This window comes from Dermacentor variabilis, chromosome 5 (genome assembly GCF_050947875.1).
Source record: "Dermacentor variabilis isolate Ectoservices chromosome 5, ASM5094787v1, whole genome shotgun sequence".
NCBI classification, from domain to species: domain Eukaryota; kingdom Metazoa; phylum Arthropoda; class Arachnida; order Ixodida; family Ixodidae; genus Dermacentor; species Dermacentor variabilis.
Genome location: NC_134572.1, coordinates 114,580,707 through 114,597,207, shown reverse-complemented (window position 1 = coordinate 114,597,207; position 16,501 = coordinate 114,580,707). Strand labels below are relative to the sequence as shown.

General features: G+C 48.0%; 1 protein-coding gene across 1 annotated transcript in view; it reads right to left on the bottom strand.

The window, feature by feature from the left end:
- Txl (Thioredoxin-like) overlaps nt 1-16,501 on the bottom strand; it is a 47,934-nt gene that overhangs the window by 26,695 nt on the left and 4,738 nt on the right. The window contains exons 4-5 of the mRNA XM_075693357.1: nt 14,665-14,731; nt 10,124-10,217 (exon numbers count right to left, since the gene is read on the bottom strand). Coding sequence (XP_075549472.1) covers nt 10,124-10,217; nt 14,665-14,731 — 161 coding nt within the window. The remainder of the gene's footprint in view (nt 1-10,123; nt 10,218-14,664; nt 14,732-16,501) is intronic.

Below are 16,501 nucleotides of genomic sequence, written 5' to 3'. Positions count from 1 at the left end.
ACGAGGGTGCCGGGCACAAAATTGACATCACGGTGACGGAGGTCACAGCGCTGCTTTTGTTTGTCTTGAGAGACTTGTAGAGGAGCGCGCGCAAGTTGGCGAGCATAGTCAGCATGGGTGATAGCATCACGGGCATAAGCACTAGTTGATGCTGTGGTGGACGGAAGCACAGTGTCCAGTGGTAGCGTTGGTTCACGGCCATACAAGAGGTAAAAAGGAGAAAAGCCAGCAGTGTCGATACGGGAAGAGTTGTACGCAAAGGTGATGTAAGGTAGAGCCTGGTCCCAGTCACGGTGGTCGTCTGAAACATATTTGGATAGCATGTCTGTAAGGGTGCGGTTAAAACGCTCAGTGAGGCCGTTCGTTTGAGGGTGGTAGGAGGTGGTAAATTTATGCTGTATTGAGCAGGCACGCATGATCTCGTCAATGACTTTGGCTAAGAACGTACGGCCACGGTCTGTTAGCAATTGACGCGGAGCACCATGAATCAAAATGATATCATGCAGGAGGAAGTCCGCAACATCAGTTGCGCAACTGGTCAGAAGAGCGCGGGTTACGGCGTAGCGGGTCGCGTAGTCTGCCGCGACTGCAACCCACTTGTTTCCTGATGTAGATTCTGGAAACGGGCCGAGAAGGTCTAAGCCGACACGATGGAAGGGCTCGGCAGGGATGTTGAGCGGCTGCAGCTAACCAGCGGGGAGCTGGGAAGGTTTCTTGCGTCGTTGGCAAAGTTCACAAGCGGCAACGTAACGTCGTACGGAACGGGCAAGGCCCGGCCAGAAAAAACGGCGACGTACACGGTCATAGGTTCAAGATACGCCGAGGTGTCCTGCTGTTGGTGCGTCGTGAAGCTCTTCTAGAACAGTTGAGCGGAGGTGTTTAGGTATGACAAGTAGGAACTCAGAGCCGTCCATATGAAGGTTACGATGGTACAGAGTACCGTTGCGGAAGACGAAGAGGCGTAGTGTGGCGTCGGCCAGTGTTCAAAACGGTCTATGAGTGCCCTGATGTAGGCGTCATGACGTTGCCCGTCGGCGAAATGAAGCAGCTCCGACACAGAGAATACGCAAGCAGCACTGGTAATATTGGAGGAGTCAGGGTCGTCAACAGGGTAACGCTACAAGCTGTCAGCGTCTTGGTGCAGGCGGCCAGACTTGTAGACCACGGAATATGGAAATTCTTGTAGCCTCAAAGCCCATCGACCAAGCCGGCCTGTAGGATCTCTTAGCGATGAGAGCCAGCAGAGAGCATGATGGTGAGTGACTACGGAAAAAGGGCGACCGTAAAGGTAAGGACGGAACTTCGCAGCCGCCCAGACTACAGCAAAGCATTCTCGTTCCGTAATGGAATAGTTGCGCTCCGATGGTGTGAGGAGGCGGCTCGCATAAGCAATAACACGATCCTGGCCACGCTGACGCTGGGCTAAGACGGCACCTACGCCATGACCACTGGCATCTGTACGCAATTCTGTAGGGGCATCAGGGTCGAAGTGGGCGAGAATGGGTGGTGAGGAGAGAAGAGTAACGAGACGAGAGAAGGCGGTGGCTTCTGCAGTACCCCACGAGAATTGTGCGCCTTTCTTCAAAACATTAGTGAGGGGTCTAGCAATTGCCCCAAGATCTTGAATAAAACGACGAGAGTACGAGCATAGCCCTACAAAACTTCAAACATCTGCGGCTGTCTTCGGAACCGGAAAGTCTCGGACAGCGCGAGTTTTGTCGGGATCAGGCTGTACTCCGGAAGCGTCAACGAGGTGGCCCAGAACAGTAATTTGGTGGCGGCTGAAACGACATTTGGACGAGTTAAGTTGTAGCTTCGCCTTTCGAAATACATCAAGTATAGCTGTTAGACGCTCAAGGTGAGTGTCGAACGTGGGCGAGAAGATGATGGCATCGTCGAGGTAGCAGAGACATGTGGACCATTTGAAACCTCGGACCAAGGAGTCCATCATACGCTCAAAGGTGGCAGGGGCGTTGCATAATCCAAACGGCATTACTTTAAATTGGTATAGGCCATCAGGTGTGATGAACGTGGTTTTTTCTCTGTCGATATCATCAACAGCAATCTGCCAGTATCCAGAACGAAGATCAATAGAAGAGAAATAGCTGGAACCGTGGAGGCAGTCAAGGGCGTCGTCTATACGTGGGAGCGGGTAGACGTCCTTCTTAGTAATTTTGTTCAGATGATGGTAGTCTACACAGAAGCGCCACGTGCCATCCTTCTTTTTAACCAACGCTACAGGTGATGCCCAGGGACTCGAAGTAGGCTCAATGATGTTTTTGTCTAGCATTTTGTTCACTTCACATTGAATTACTTGGTGTTCCGATGCAAAAACTCGATATGGTCGCCGGTGAATAGGAGTAGCATCACCAGTAAGAATCCAATGCTTGACCGCGAGCATCTGACCTAAAGGGCGATCGTCGAAGTCGAAAATATGTCTGTAGGACGATAATACTTGGTAAAGGTCTTCAGCCTGCGCAGAAGACAGGTCCGTTGCAACCATTTTCTGTATCTTGGGATCGGCGGCCGAGGCTGGCACAATGGGCCTGCTAAGCTCGCAAGAAGCATCGGTCGATAAAGTTGCCACGTGATGGTCGCCGAGACAATCAACGTTGGCAAGGCAAATACCTTGTGGTATAATTTGCTTTGCCAATCCAAAGTTAAAGATAGGCATGAAAGTGCGGTTCGCAGTAATAGTAAGTATACTGTGAGGCACGGTAACGTCATACTGTAGTGGAATGTCGGGCAGAGGAGTGACGAGGTACTCGCCATCAGGGACTGGTGGGGAAGACAAGAGTTCAATATAGACTATTGATTTTGGCGGCAGGCGAATAAAGCCTGTGGGGCGTAGGTGGCACTGGGGTGCGTCAGAAGTTTCTGCGAGAATCAGCAACTCAAGGCGAAGGGTAGTGGCAGAGCAGTCAATAAGAGCAGAATGCATGGAGAGAAAATCAAGGCCGAGAATGAGGTCGTGGGGGCAATGAGCAATCACGGTGAAGAGGACAGGAGTGTGGCAGCCGGCGATGCTAACACGTGCTGTACACATGCCGATGATAGGCTCAGTACCGCCATCCGCAACGCGGACGACGCTGGGATGAGGAGCTTGTTCATTCGTCGTCGGAAGGCAGCACTCATAATAGAAAGATGTGCCCCTGTATCGACGAGTGTCGTGACAGGATAGACTTCAACGTCAAGAAGGTTTTGGTTCGTGTTTAATGTGAGCAGAGGATTTGAGGGCAGTGGCGACAACGCAGCTTCACCTCCAGAAGCTGCAGTGCCTAGTTTTCCGGCTGGGCCCGGGAGGCGATAGGCGGCGAAGAAAAGCGGCGGAGTTCGGGCGAACGAGACTGACGGCATTGAGGTGAGGGCGAGCGGCTGTAGCGGAGGTTCGGAGCAGGGGCATCAGAGGCAGTGGGCTCATGGTGGGTGGCATAGGAAACAGAAGGTCCAAAGGTGCGAGAATAAGTGGTGGCGTATGTCCGAGGAGGCGGTGGCCATCGGTTGCGGCAGTGACGGGCGACATGGCCGATGCGACAGCAGTGGAAGCAGATTGGTCTGTCATCAGGGGTACGCCATTCAGACAGGCTGCGGTGATATGTGGCAGAAAAGTACTGCCGGGGACGAGGAGGACCGCTAGAGAACTGGGGAATGTTGGGTTGAGACGTGGAACACGCGGAGTTCCGACCAATGTTCTTAAATTCCTGTCTGACGACGGCCTGAATCATCGCAATGGTGGTTGCTGGCGGATCGGGAGGCATTGTGGAGAAAGCTGGCGAACAGGCGGCCTCGAATTCGCGGCGAACAATACGGGTGACGTCGTCACAGGTGGTGGCCTGACGCGGTCGACCCTCACATGTCGACGTAGCAGCGGTGTTGGGTAGCCGCGTGATGTGGTGCCTGATACGGCGGCTCTTGGCTTGTTCAAGGCGACGGCATTCTTTAATGACGGCGTCGATTGTCGAGACGTTGCCGAAAACAAGCAAATTGAAAGCGTCGTCGGCGATGCCTTTTAGAACATGTGACACTTCATCTGATTCAGACATAACATTGTCAGCTTTGCGGCATAGAGCCAAGAAGTCGAAGATGTATGAAACGTACGGCTCTGTAGATGTCTGAACACGAGACGCAAGAGCCTTTCTCGCGGCAACCTTGCGGCCAATGGGGTTGCCGAACAGTTCCCGTAGCTATTCTTTGAAAGTGTTCCAACTGCTTATCTCGTCGTCACGCATCTGGTACCACACGCATGGGGGGGTGCCGCCAAGATAAAAGATGACATTGGCAAGCATAATAGTTGGGTCCCACTCGTTATTAGCGCTGGCATGTTCATATAGCTTGATCCAGTCGTCAACGTCCTGTCCCTCCAGGCCAGAGAACACACCAGGGTCGCGATATTGGGCAACCGTGACGATTGGAGCAGTCGGACCAGCCGAAGCCGTTGGAGGGGTGACAAGCTGGCATGGTGACAAGCTCGATGTACCGACCACTCTGGAGTTCCGTGGCAAGGACAGGGATCGCTGACTTCCACCAGAATGTTATGTGTAGAAAGACACAGACGAAAGAGGCTATTTACAGGCTATTTACACTGGACTGGAGCCACAGCGCCAGGCCGACATTCACTCGCGCCAAGGGCACAGATCCACTTCGTCGCCGTTCTCGCGGCGGCTCGTTCCTTGAGCATCGCTCGATGATATAGTAATAATATATCCAGGATTGACAGTATCGCCTACCCACAATGTTCCACATTATGACAGGGTCTGCTTTTTGTTAGTACTCTAACATTAACTGAGGATCATAGTATTTCGTTTGAATGTAAGTAAAGGCTTAACATGCCAGATTAGAGAACATTTTCTGTGCAAGAACGATCGAAAGATCAAGAAATACACTAAAATCGGTAACAACACACTGGTGTTGGTGATACAGTGGTGCACCTGTATCAGTGCATGGAATTCAAGATGCACATGTTTGACTTGCCCTTTCGCTACTAATAATACAGTGGTGCACCTGTATCAGGGCATGGAATTCAAGATGCACATGTTTGACTTGCCCTTTCACTACTAATAATCATTTCCTCCACCTTATAGACTCTGGACAAACAAACTGGGTGATTTGCGTATGACTGTCAGCTGCAACTTCTTTGATCTATCGGCATTGCAGCAGAACGGCACAGCCATGCGCTGCTTGCTCTTTTGCTCACCCTGGTAGGGTTCACCTTTAAAACATAAACTCTTCTCGGACTGCGGGTTGTAAAAAGTCCAGCCTCGTCCACGGTGCAAATGTCTTGAGCTTCGTAGCCAGCAGTGTTACTGCCATCCAATCCTCAACAGTGGAGGCATCGACCTTCTTAGCTTCGCCACAGACAGTCTTGCAGGCAAGGCCATGCCTGGCTTTAAAGGAGTACTGACACAAAAATTCGAAGTCGAGTTAACGTGCGAGATCGATTTATGGGGGCACACACATATCATCTGCAAAATATAACTGCGAATATGGCTTAGAACATTTAAAATCAATGTTAAAGTACACGTGCGCGCAGCCAACCACAAAACATAGCACCTCGCGACATCGACATCAAGCAACAAATGCAAACAAGCGAGAAAACACTCCGTCACGAGTTCACGCTGCCATCGAGGTGGGCCCTGCGAGCAAGTTTCTCGCTGCTCCGATAGCCCCGGAGTTGTTTTTTTTTTGCACCGCTGACTGCAGCACAAGAAATCGGCTAAAATTTGTTTCCCACATGAAATAACTGCGAGTAAAGTGACCTCGAAAGTGTGCATGCTATAAAACGTTGCACGAAATAGTAAATCATTGTCGTGATTTTTACTTGCAAGCGGTCAGCGCAGCCACTACTGCAACAATCTCTGCGAAAGGGCTTGCCTGGCTAACGTGTTTTCTCATTGCTACCAATGGCATCTGGAAAACTAATTGTATTGACACTTAAGAGCAACATAAATGTGCAGACGTTGATTGTGTTGACGTATATAGGTGCTTTATTACGAGCTACGGACAGGTTGCAAGGACCGTCGGCTTCGGCTTCGACGGCCAGCGAGCTATGCCGTTTCCCAGCGATCGCCAGCTCACCTGGCTCGTTTGTTCGCTACCGTCGGCGTCGATGAGTTGCATAAGTGGTCCGAGTTCGTGCGCCCCACTGGTCCCTTAGAATGGACCCTGCTGAAGAGCAGCCAGATTTGCTTGTTTCATTTCGAGTGTACCTGGTATAAACAAAACCTGCCGAGCTTAGAGCAGTCTGACGATCTTCCACTAAGGCTATGCACCCCCAAGCTTGATGCTGTGCTGACTTTTACCCCGCCTTGTGTCCTGCTCCGGAATATGCTTCATTCCCAAAGTGCCCTCGACGAATGGTTCGTACTACTTGCAGCGGTGCGAACGCATATTGATAGCTGTCGTTGGCCGCACTTTCCGAGTCGCTGCTTTGTAGTGGACCCAATCAAAAGTGGTTGGCCACGTCTAATATGGCGGCGCCTCCCGCCTGCAGAAAATAGACGCCGCTGGAGGATGAAAACGAGGACGACGACGATGGCGAGGACATCACAAAGCACGTGCATGCATCGCAGACGTGCCATCAACACGAAGTTCGCAAGCCGGCAAGCGTGCTGGCGTGCGTACGTCATAGTTTTGTGCGATCATGTGCCCAGCTGTGTTTACATTCCTTCTTTGACCCATCTTGTTGCTCTCTGAAACCGAAGCTTTGACTGGTCGCTACAAACAAGACTCCAAATAATTTCCTGTCCTGCTTTGAAGCAAATGATCTTTCGTGCCGCGATTACTGGGTCATTAGCTACTTATTGCAGCGGAAAAAACAAGATCGAAAATTTTTGTGTCAGTACTCCTTTACACCTGTGCATCCATGCTCCGGAGTCCTCAGTATCTTTTACGCCGAGCGAAAGTGCGGCTTTTTCCCATAGGCATTAGTGCTGACACCACCTGCTTCTACTTCTTTAACTATGTCAGAACTCCTGACTTGCTGTAATGGGAAGTTTTAGCCTCCTTTTTGTTGATGCCAAAGCGCTGCACATTGAGCATGATTTGGTCGCGCCGACTAACAAAGGTTGATAGTGTAGACGGCACTAGGCCTAACTGCTTGGCGAGGTCTGCGTGCTTTTTCTTCGATTTCTCATCCACGTTCTTCAAAAGTTCTAGTTTTTCATAAAAAGAGAGTGCTTTCTGCTTCCGCAATGTTGTACCTTGGAAATTAACATGGCTCTTGAGGATTGATGCTTGTGAACAGATGCGTGCACATGAAACAGATGCGTGCACACGAGCGGCCCACCACCACCACATCCACCAGGCTCTCTGGTTGGCTGGTCTGCAGAGTGAACGGGCCAATCTGCGGCGGCATACCCATTGTGTGCAAGTGAAATGGTGAGAGTACTCAACGTCAGAAACGAGGGGAAACGCTTGATTGCCGCCATGCCCATGGTTTATATTTAAAAAAAAAATACTAAAAAGGAAGCTAGAGGCACCGTAGATGCAGCCAGCGGAAACGAAAGGGCCAGCGAGAAGGTAGGTAGAGGGAAATAAAATATGGGAGGGGTCAGGGAGAACGAACAGGCATAGAAGGGTGAAATGTGCTGTTTGTTCAGAACAGCACCTTGCCCACTGCTATTATAAACACGCCAAGAGGAGGCATACTGTGGCAGGGGAGGATTGATTGCTCTTGAGCCCGCGCGCATCCACGGCCGCAACGAAAGTTCTGATCCTGCTCACTGCTCGCGTGTTCGTATCCCCTGCACCGCAGTGATAAACATGCAGGGATCATCCAAATTATTTTACATTAAATACAATGCACTTTGGACGGGAAATTTTGAAAATTCGTATCACGACGAAATTCGTATCACTGAGATTCCACTGTATCTTCTTCTGCCGAGTAGACAACAAGTGCTGCAGAATGAATGTTTCCACATCCTCGACCTTCCTCTGAATGTCATCGGGGACAGTGCCCGAGAAATGATCTGGTCTTCTCTGGAAAAACTAGAACATCCGAGCTGGAAACAATCTCTTCCTCTTCGTGTGTTGATCGAGTGTCGGCATCGTCTTTGCCACTACTCCATTCGTCTTGCTCACGCACTTTATTCACGATGTCTTTGCTGGTGAGATCCGCAGATGCAGCCGCTGCGCTGTCGCTGGCAATGTTATCATCACAAGTCACCCCGGTGTCTACAGGGAGCTTCTCGGCAAGCTCATTCCACGGTTCTGGGTTGAGCTCCCCTGTGTCCTCACAGCCTAGTGGTGCAGATGAAGCCTTCAAAAGGCCTGCCTTTCGCCAGCAGTTGCTGATTGTGCTTGCCTTGACGTTCCACCACGACCGTGTAAGCATTCCTGCATCTTGACGGTGTTGACCCCTGTGGGCAGCTTTAGTTGAATATTAATCAGCAGGCGCTGCATAATACACTCCAGCAATTCGGCCTTCACAGATATGATGATGCCCTGGTCCAAAAGTTGTAGCAAAGAAGTACAATTCGGGGCATAAATTCAGGTTGCACACTACTCAGCCGCACGTTCACTCTATCTGCCGAGCAATTGTCAACAATAAGAATTTTTTCAGTCTTTCTTCTTCATTGTGTTGTCGAGCTGCAGCAGCCACTACGTCAACAATTCTTGCATCATCCATGCTTTCTTGTTTGCCCGGTAGTCGCAAGGCTATGAGACCACATTTTTCAAGCAGTGTATCTTAGCAGACTTGCCAACAACTAGCGGCTTGAGTTTTTCCGTGCCTGTGGAGTTGCAACAGGACAGAGCAGATATGCAGAGACGTGATTTTCTTCTGCCATTGCAGTTGTCACCTTTAAAGTTCATTGCTTTATCAGGCGACAGCTGATAAAAGCACGCCGTTTGATCGGCATTGAAAACATCGTCTGGAGAGAAAGACTCCATGATCTCTTGAAAACACCCGTTCTGCCAGACAACCGCCCTCTCGTCATCTGCTGCCTTTTCTTCACCACAAGCAACCCGCCACGCAATTCCATTCCTTTCTCAGAAGCGATAAAGCCATCCAGCACTTGCATCGAAACCGGAGATGTTCAAGGCGACTGCGAACTGTCGTGCCTTTTCTTAAATAATAGGGCCTGACAAGTGCACATTGTGTTGTCTAGCATCCTTAAACCGCGTGAGGATGTCGTCGTCGACCTTCTGGTAGTTGCCTAGCTGCAAGCGTATTTTGAGGGAGCTGGTGGTGAGTGTCAATGTAACTTTATGATCTCGTCCCAATACTTAAGCATCGTTGCTATTGTTGACGGTGTGATGTTGTGCTCCCTGCACAGGCCCACTTGCTTTTCTCTGGCATTCAGCTGCATCTGAATGTCCAGTTTTTCTTTGAGGAAAAAATTGCATCGCTTCTTTTTAATGCGGGGGCCAGGAGAACTCATTGTGTGCAAAACTAAAGCACAACACAATCACACCGCCAATAACTTCACAGCTCCTGCCGATTGCTATCAACGTGGTGACACTAGGCCTACGACACAGTATACAACCATACGCGACACTCGTGTTGATGCCAATGCTGCTGCGCCTGTACCTGTTGAACGGGCTCCCCAGCACATAGCTGCTGCTGCGGATGATGATGATAGGTATAAGCTTCAGGGATTTCGTACTGAAACTTCAATCGAACTTCATAATAACAAAACATATTGATGATTGCGGGATTAAATTATGTACATTATTTTTCAATATTGTGTAATTTGAAATTCATAGTAGTGAAAATTTTTTTACACCGAAAATATAGGCATTTTGGTAGGGATTTAATGTATCTGTAAATCTGCAAACTTCGTTAATCTGATGTTCATAGAAATGAGATTTTACTGTATAATGATGTCTCTCTAATAAGGTCCGAGCACAAGATAGTTGGCACGATACCTTTAAGTGATACCTAGAAGGTATCTCTTCTAGCAGATACTTTTTCTAGTTCTCTATCACCATGAATATGTTTCTTTAGTTAGACGATTCTGCAGCAGAGGGATTCAATTCGTGTTGGTTTGCCCGCTTATGCAGTGTTTCAGGGTATCTGTGAGCAGAGTCCCAAATAAACAACTGAATTTGATAAACATTGCTTGAACCAAAGCACCAGCACAGAGCAGTTTGGTTCTTGTGCACAACAAGGAAGACTACGCACTCAAGCATCTGCACAGCCTCCATTCCAACTGCTTGGTCAAATCCAAGAGTCCTGGGCTGGTTGATGAACAACTTGACAGTCTTGGGACCCGTGGCTGTAAGAACAGTCATAAAAACAAATATTAGCGCACACTAGATAAGCTGTCACCATTCTCTTATTCCTATCAAAAGCAATCATTATAAAGATGAGTACTTCGACGCTTCCCTTTACTTGAATGTTAGTGCTGCTTGTGCATCTCATACATGCAAGTCACTGTGCCCTGTGGCTTGCCTGACCAGATCAACATATGGCCAGACACTTACGAATTATGATTTTGATGCTACAGTATAAAGCATACACTTACCACATGGCTAGTCCAGATTATTATACTGTATTTTCCAAAATAACTGCAGTAATGTTACAAAAATTTTTACTCTGCAAAATGGTTCCTGCGACGCTATTTGAGCCCTTGCACTATGCTGAATGTGTGATTTAGCATTAAACAAGGAGATATTGCAGGTTGCTAACAACAGCAACGAAAAAGTCAGCCGATTTCCACGAGTCCTCCGGCTCTGAACTCGCTCCCTGCAACAGCAGCAGACTCCGTCATCTTCTCAAGAAAAGTCCACTTGCAATGCACATAAATGTCACCTCCTACCACCACTACAGTATTTCCCACAGTGGCCTCCAGGGTACCAGCACAGACTTTGAAGCTATCAGTCTGCGCGGTGCAGAAAACTATGAATGTGCGTAATAATGGATGTAGGCTTTTCCACACTTTGGAGTAGTCCTATGCAAAAGGGCCAACCTACGGCTAACGGCATCACTGAGCTGGGGGCAAGCTTGCAAACAGCAATGATGTAAAAAAAAGAAAGAAAAAACAAAGATGGTGGTAAGGACAGCAGCCCCAGTTTGTGTTTTATTTCCATTTCTAGGGTGACCATTTCTGCCATTATGTGTGGGTCAAATGAGTGTGTGGGGAAGTACACGTGCAGAATTTTGCATATTTCTCGTAGACTGCCTTGCGGGTGCTGTGGAAGCCGTGCGCTTGTGCTCCAGACACTTTCAGTGCCTTCGCCCTATCACTGTACTATGTCAGAAAATAAAGAGTGTTGATTCAATGTAGAAAACACCCACTTTCTGCATTTTCAAATAACAGAAGTGCACATCAGGCCCTCAAGCACAGATATTCATCATTTTTCGTGCAAAATACGACGAAATTGGCTTAGAGAACCGTGATTAGCAGCACAGTAAAACTGCTGACAATCTGCAGGCTTTTCCTCTGCCATGCTACTATGGCTCACCGATGTCTCTCTTGCCCACCTTAATCGTGTGGAGAAAACTCGAAGCTTGCCAGGGTCTTTGTTCGTAAAGAGCAAACTTACGCATACCTTCAAAGCTAACCAAATTTGCTGCTTCCGCTAAAACTAGGCGCAGAAAGTAGGCAGCGAAGAATAAAATGTTTATTTATGTACCTCTAAACTGCGTGTCAAGCGTTAATTGCGCTGAAATAGTCAGAAATATGCATTTGCTTTCGTGGGAGTTTCAGGTTCACAACCGCGATGTGCATCATGTCCAGCTGCTGTGCGAAAACTGGCGGAAATAATTTAGCTTGCATGAAATAAATAAGCGACTCGATCAGGGTCGGTGTCAAAGGTGGGCCACTGTCAGTCTTATCATCACTGCAGCTGCTGTTGTCGCCTCTATCGCACAATAGTGCCATCTGTCGCGACAACAATCACACCATTGGATATCTCTTTGCAGAACAGGGCAGCACTATCCGCACTCAGAAGCTCCTCCATCGAAGCAACACCTATTTCATCGTCAGTAGTGATGCGCTCCCACAGCTCGGTAACGGCAGCGGCTTTCACTGTGTTGGCTTCGCTATCGTGAGGGGTTTCCCCCTGGTGCACAAAGCCCCCCGTCCCCACTGATTGGTATGGCCGCTGGTTGCAGCTATCATAATTGTGGCACTCTTGTGTGGGTTCATACTCCTTTGAGTCTTGCAAAATTTGCAGTTTTGTCTCAAGCGACACAGCTTCACACTTTGTCAGCACCATCTACTAACTGTCCTGCTCGCTGCCTTCAGGGCTGCTTCCGCAGCGCATTTCCGCACTTGCTGAAGAAAGGGTGGGCACCACTTCGTTCTTTGCTTTTTTTCCTCCTGTCTCTCCTCAAGTGTAGAGCATATGTTCCACAGCATAGTGAAGCATGATCGTGGGCACTGTGGACGCGAAGCGGCTGGTGCCGCTGTGTGGTAATGGCAGCAGATACGAATTCGCATAGGCAACTTCTCGCCCCATTTTGGTATTGTTTGTTTAAGGGGAATTTAGCATTGCAAATGTCACTATTGTTCTGCATGGACAACACCATTCAGAAGACAAAATTTTGATTGTTATATCTAATATGTGGTGAATAAATTATTGTTATATATGTTGATTTTTTTTTTCATAGCCCTAATGCATAAGTTGATCCAGTCGAACCCACTTATAACGATACCGGTTTTAACAATATATCAGTTATAACAATGAGAAGCTGCTGCACCTTCAACTTTTTTATGCTTACTTACTACAATACCCCGATGCCGCATCATCGGTTATAATGATGAAGTCTGGCTGCTGGGTGTCAGAGTCAAAAAGCAATGAAATGCGCAATCCTCAAAAAAAAAAAAAAGAAAAAAGAAAAAGAAAAAGAAAACAAGAAATTCAAGCTGCTGCGTGATGGGCTGTTGCTCAAACAACCGCTGCATGCTCATTTTCCAGTCATCTCCATGTGCCTCCCTCCCATCACCCTTCCAGTCCTCCAAACACTAATGCGCTGCGCCTACAGCTCATTGCTGCCCCACCATCCGAAACACGAATAGACTGCACCATCTGCGCTGCTCACAGATTGCTTGCATGTTGCTTACTGGCTCCTCATTCAGTGCAGTTCTGCAAACAGCTTAACTGCTCGCTTTCGTCTTTGTTGGTTGCGTTGAAATCGTTCTTGGCCACACGGTTTCTCAGCCTCGTTTGACTCGCTGCCAAGACGGAAGATGGCTGATCTGCCCAGGCATCATCGGCAATGCACGACATTGCCGGTGAAAAGAAAGCACATGACTATAGATCTGTAAGCTAAGTGCTTCTAACCGATGAGGCAGTCGTCGCGAACGTGCTTGCATCAGATAGAGACGGCAACAACGGTAGCGATGACGTGGTAGGGCAGGCTGCCTCAAAGTTGCCTTCATAGGAGGCCCTGCAGATGATTCAGTCCCTCCGCGGTTTTGTTTTCGTAAGGAGCCTTCCGCTGTGCTTCGTGGAACACCTGGATGCCGTGGAGAAGGATGTCAGCAAGCTTCGCATAAAGCATGCAAGCCTGACCGACATAGGGTTTTTCTCGTGCAAGCCATGCTTGTGGCGCTTGTGGTGAGATGCTTGTGGCGATCTCGCCTCAGCGTTTCTTCTGGATTTCTCAAGCCGACAGGCTGCCGCAGCAGCTGTCTCACAATTTTTAGAGGGTGTCTTTCTGGGCCACCAAAGCGATGCCTCGGTGGTACTTGCATAGTGCTTGCCACCCGTGACCACTCTTTGCAGTTCTTATAGCAGTGCCATTCTTTAACGCCAACAGCCGCGGCTTGTTATATGCGAGCGGAGCGCCCAGGAAGCAGTAAACGAGTGAGCACAATAAGCAGCCAGATGGAAGAAGGTGGTGGGGGAGGGAATCCCACCTCCCCGCCAATATAGTTTTTTTCACATCAGCTCTGCCATTCCCCTATTTTAATTTTTTCATGCAACACGATTACAATTACTGGTTATAACAATGGAATTTTCGTGGCACTTGAATACTGTTATAAGTGGGTTCGACTGTACTCTTAAGTCGACTCATTGTTACTATAACCGATATATTGCTATAAGTGGTATCATTATAAGAGGGCTGCACTGCAGTACGTAATCGTAGGGTGAAGCTGCAGGTGAGAAAGTGGCGTGACGACAACGTCAGACTTGCCAACTCTCCCAAATTTTTCTCAAGTTTTACGAATTTGGGTTCGCTTTATGATTATATGGACGTTGCGTCAAGTTTTATGAAAAATGCTGTATGAAATAGATTATGCCTCAACGGTCTCTGAACCTTCCGCTTGGAAGTCCTCCGATGGCGAAAGGGTACAAGAGGGGTGCTTGCCTTGAGCAAGTTGATACAGACAAGTTCCCAGAAGAGGGCAAAACCTACAACAGCAATGTCGCTGAAGGATTTACTGTGATTTAAAAACAATACATTTCCAGTCAGTCGTGGCTGTTCCAACTAATTCTTGTGCATTGCTGCATTGCTGCTTCTTCTGCGCCACACTTAAAGTTAAATCATTGTTAGTAAAGTGCATAACCCATAAAAGGCAAGATATAAATTAATCTGTTCTACACCCCCCTACGCTGGCGAGTGCCCGGATTCTTACGAGTTTTAACCTTCGCAGGGTGGCAGGTATGCAACGTAATGCAAAGGCCCAACAGACAGATACAGCACTTATATATGCTTATAAATGCTCTCAGACACACAAAAATGAAGGCAATGAAGAAAGTTTCAGTGCTTACTACTAGGTGCTTGAAACTTGATGGAGTGGAGTTTCACGGGCTGTGTGAATCCCAGAGAAATGATTAGCTGCAATGAAATGACCGAGGGAAATCAGCAAAAGCCAATGACACAAAAAGGACAAAGTATTCAATATAGCTGTTAACATAAACATGTCACACACCAATGCAGTAAACACTGTCTGCTCATACTAGATGGTTTAACAAGCACATACACCTTAGACACAGCTAGCAACTGATAGTTTATATGGAGCCTACAGCGTACACATAAAGAAACAAGGAAGGTGCGCAGACCACACTGTACATAAGAGGCGTGGTATACTGTAGTCATCTTGCAATGCATAAAGAAACAACCCAAATTACAGCATTCTTTGTAGAAAAAAGCATTTGTTCATTGCTGACAATACAAAAGTGTCACGGATACACGCCTTCTTGTTCTTTCCGGTATAAAAAGCTTCCATTAACTCCCATGCAAGGGTCTTCCCTCTCACACAGAATTCAGATACATACTAGGGAGCAAATAGTCACAGGCACAGGACTTACAATGTGCCATTAAATGTGATGCGGCTTTATTCTTGATAGATTGCTCCCGTTACCTCATGTCCACTTCACTGCAAATATGGGTCAACTAGCCCAACAACAAGTTACATTACTGTCTGCTTGTTTAGTGTATTAATGTCTGACCAAATAAACTAGAACAGGAATCTACAGCCTTTGTCAGTAGTACACAGGCTCCGCCGCACCCTCCCCGTGTTTGTCGTCTTGTGTGCAGTGCAGTTTCCCATGGCACTCCTGACATCCCAGACCTTTGGAGGGGGAGCAGGATGGTTCTTCCCGTACATCAGGGCGTTGGAACTACCACAGGAACTGAATTAAAGAGCCTGTAGTCAGCTTGGTGGTCAAAGGCAACAAAGCCCGCACAATTTTGACAAATACTGGACACAAATGGGTTACCTGATTGTTAGCACTCTCTTGTAAAAGTAATTAACCCTAGCACTGCCATGCCCAAATATAATGCAATCAACGCTTGTTACAACGAACCCATGCACAACAGACTTTCAGATATAAAGGACCATATTTCAGCCTTAGTTTGTTCTACCTATTTTATTAATGCAACTAACTTCACTTTTAACTGACCATGCTACAATGGACTATCGGCTACAGCAGATGAAATTAGCAGAAATTTTTTTTAAAATCGGGCAGGCAAAACAAACTTTTGCCTCGTTGGCACAGGCTGACAACCGACTTACAAGAGTCAGCCGACAATCGTGGCTCAATATTGTGCATGCGAGGGCGGAAGGCGGGGCAGGAACGTGGAATCTTTTGCACGAGTAAAACTCTTGCTTGGTCTAGTTGGTTTATGCTTGAATGAGCAAAGGCAAGACGCAAAAGACCAGGACTGAAGAAGGACACAAACGACAGGGCCGGCGCCTCCTGTCGTTTGTGTCCTTCTTCAGTACTGGTCTTTTGCGCCTTGCCTTTAGTCATTCAAATGCTTGCACGAAAGGCACGAGTGTGGGGGGAAGGCAAGAGAAAGCGTTTCTATTCCAGCGGCTGCTGCTTATGGCGCGGCTGCTGTATCTTGAAAGTGATCTGCGATGTAGACAAAGTGTGCGCATGCGCGGGCGCCGTATCTTTAAAGCGATTTGCGATGTGGACAAAGTACACCCAGTGCTTGTAGCTTGGTATGCACTGTGCTTTCGGCGTTTAGTTCATGTTGAAGCGAGAGCCACCACCAAGGTCGATTTGCTCACTACTGCTGCCACACTTATCTTGCTTAATGTGCCTTTCTGGCAAAACCGCAACTTTCTTGTTTGTTTTTTTACTTTGGCATTTGTCA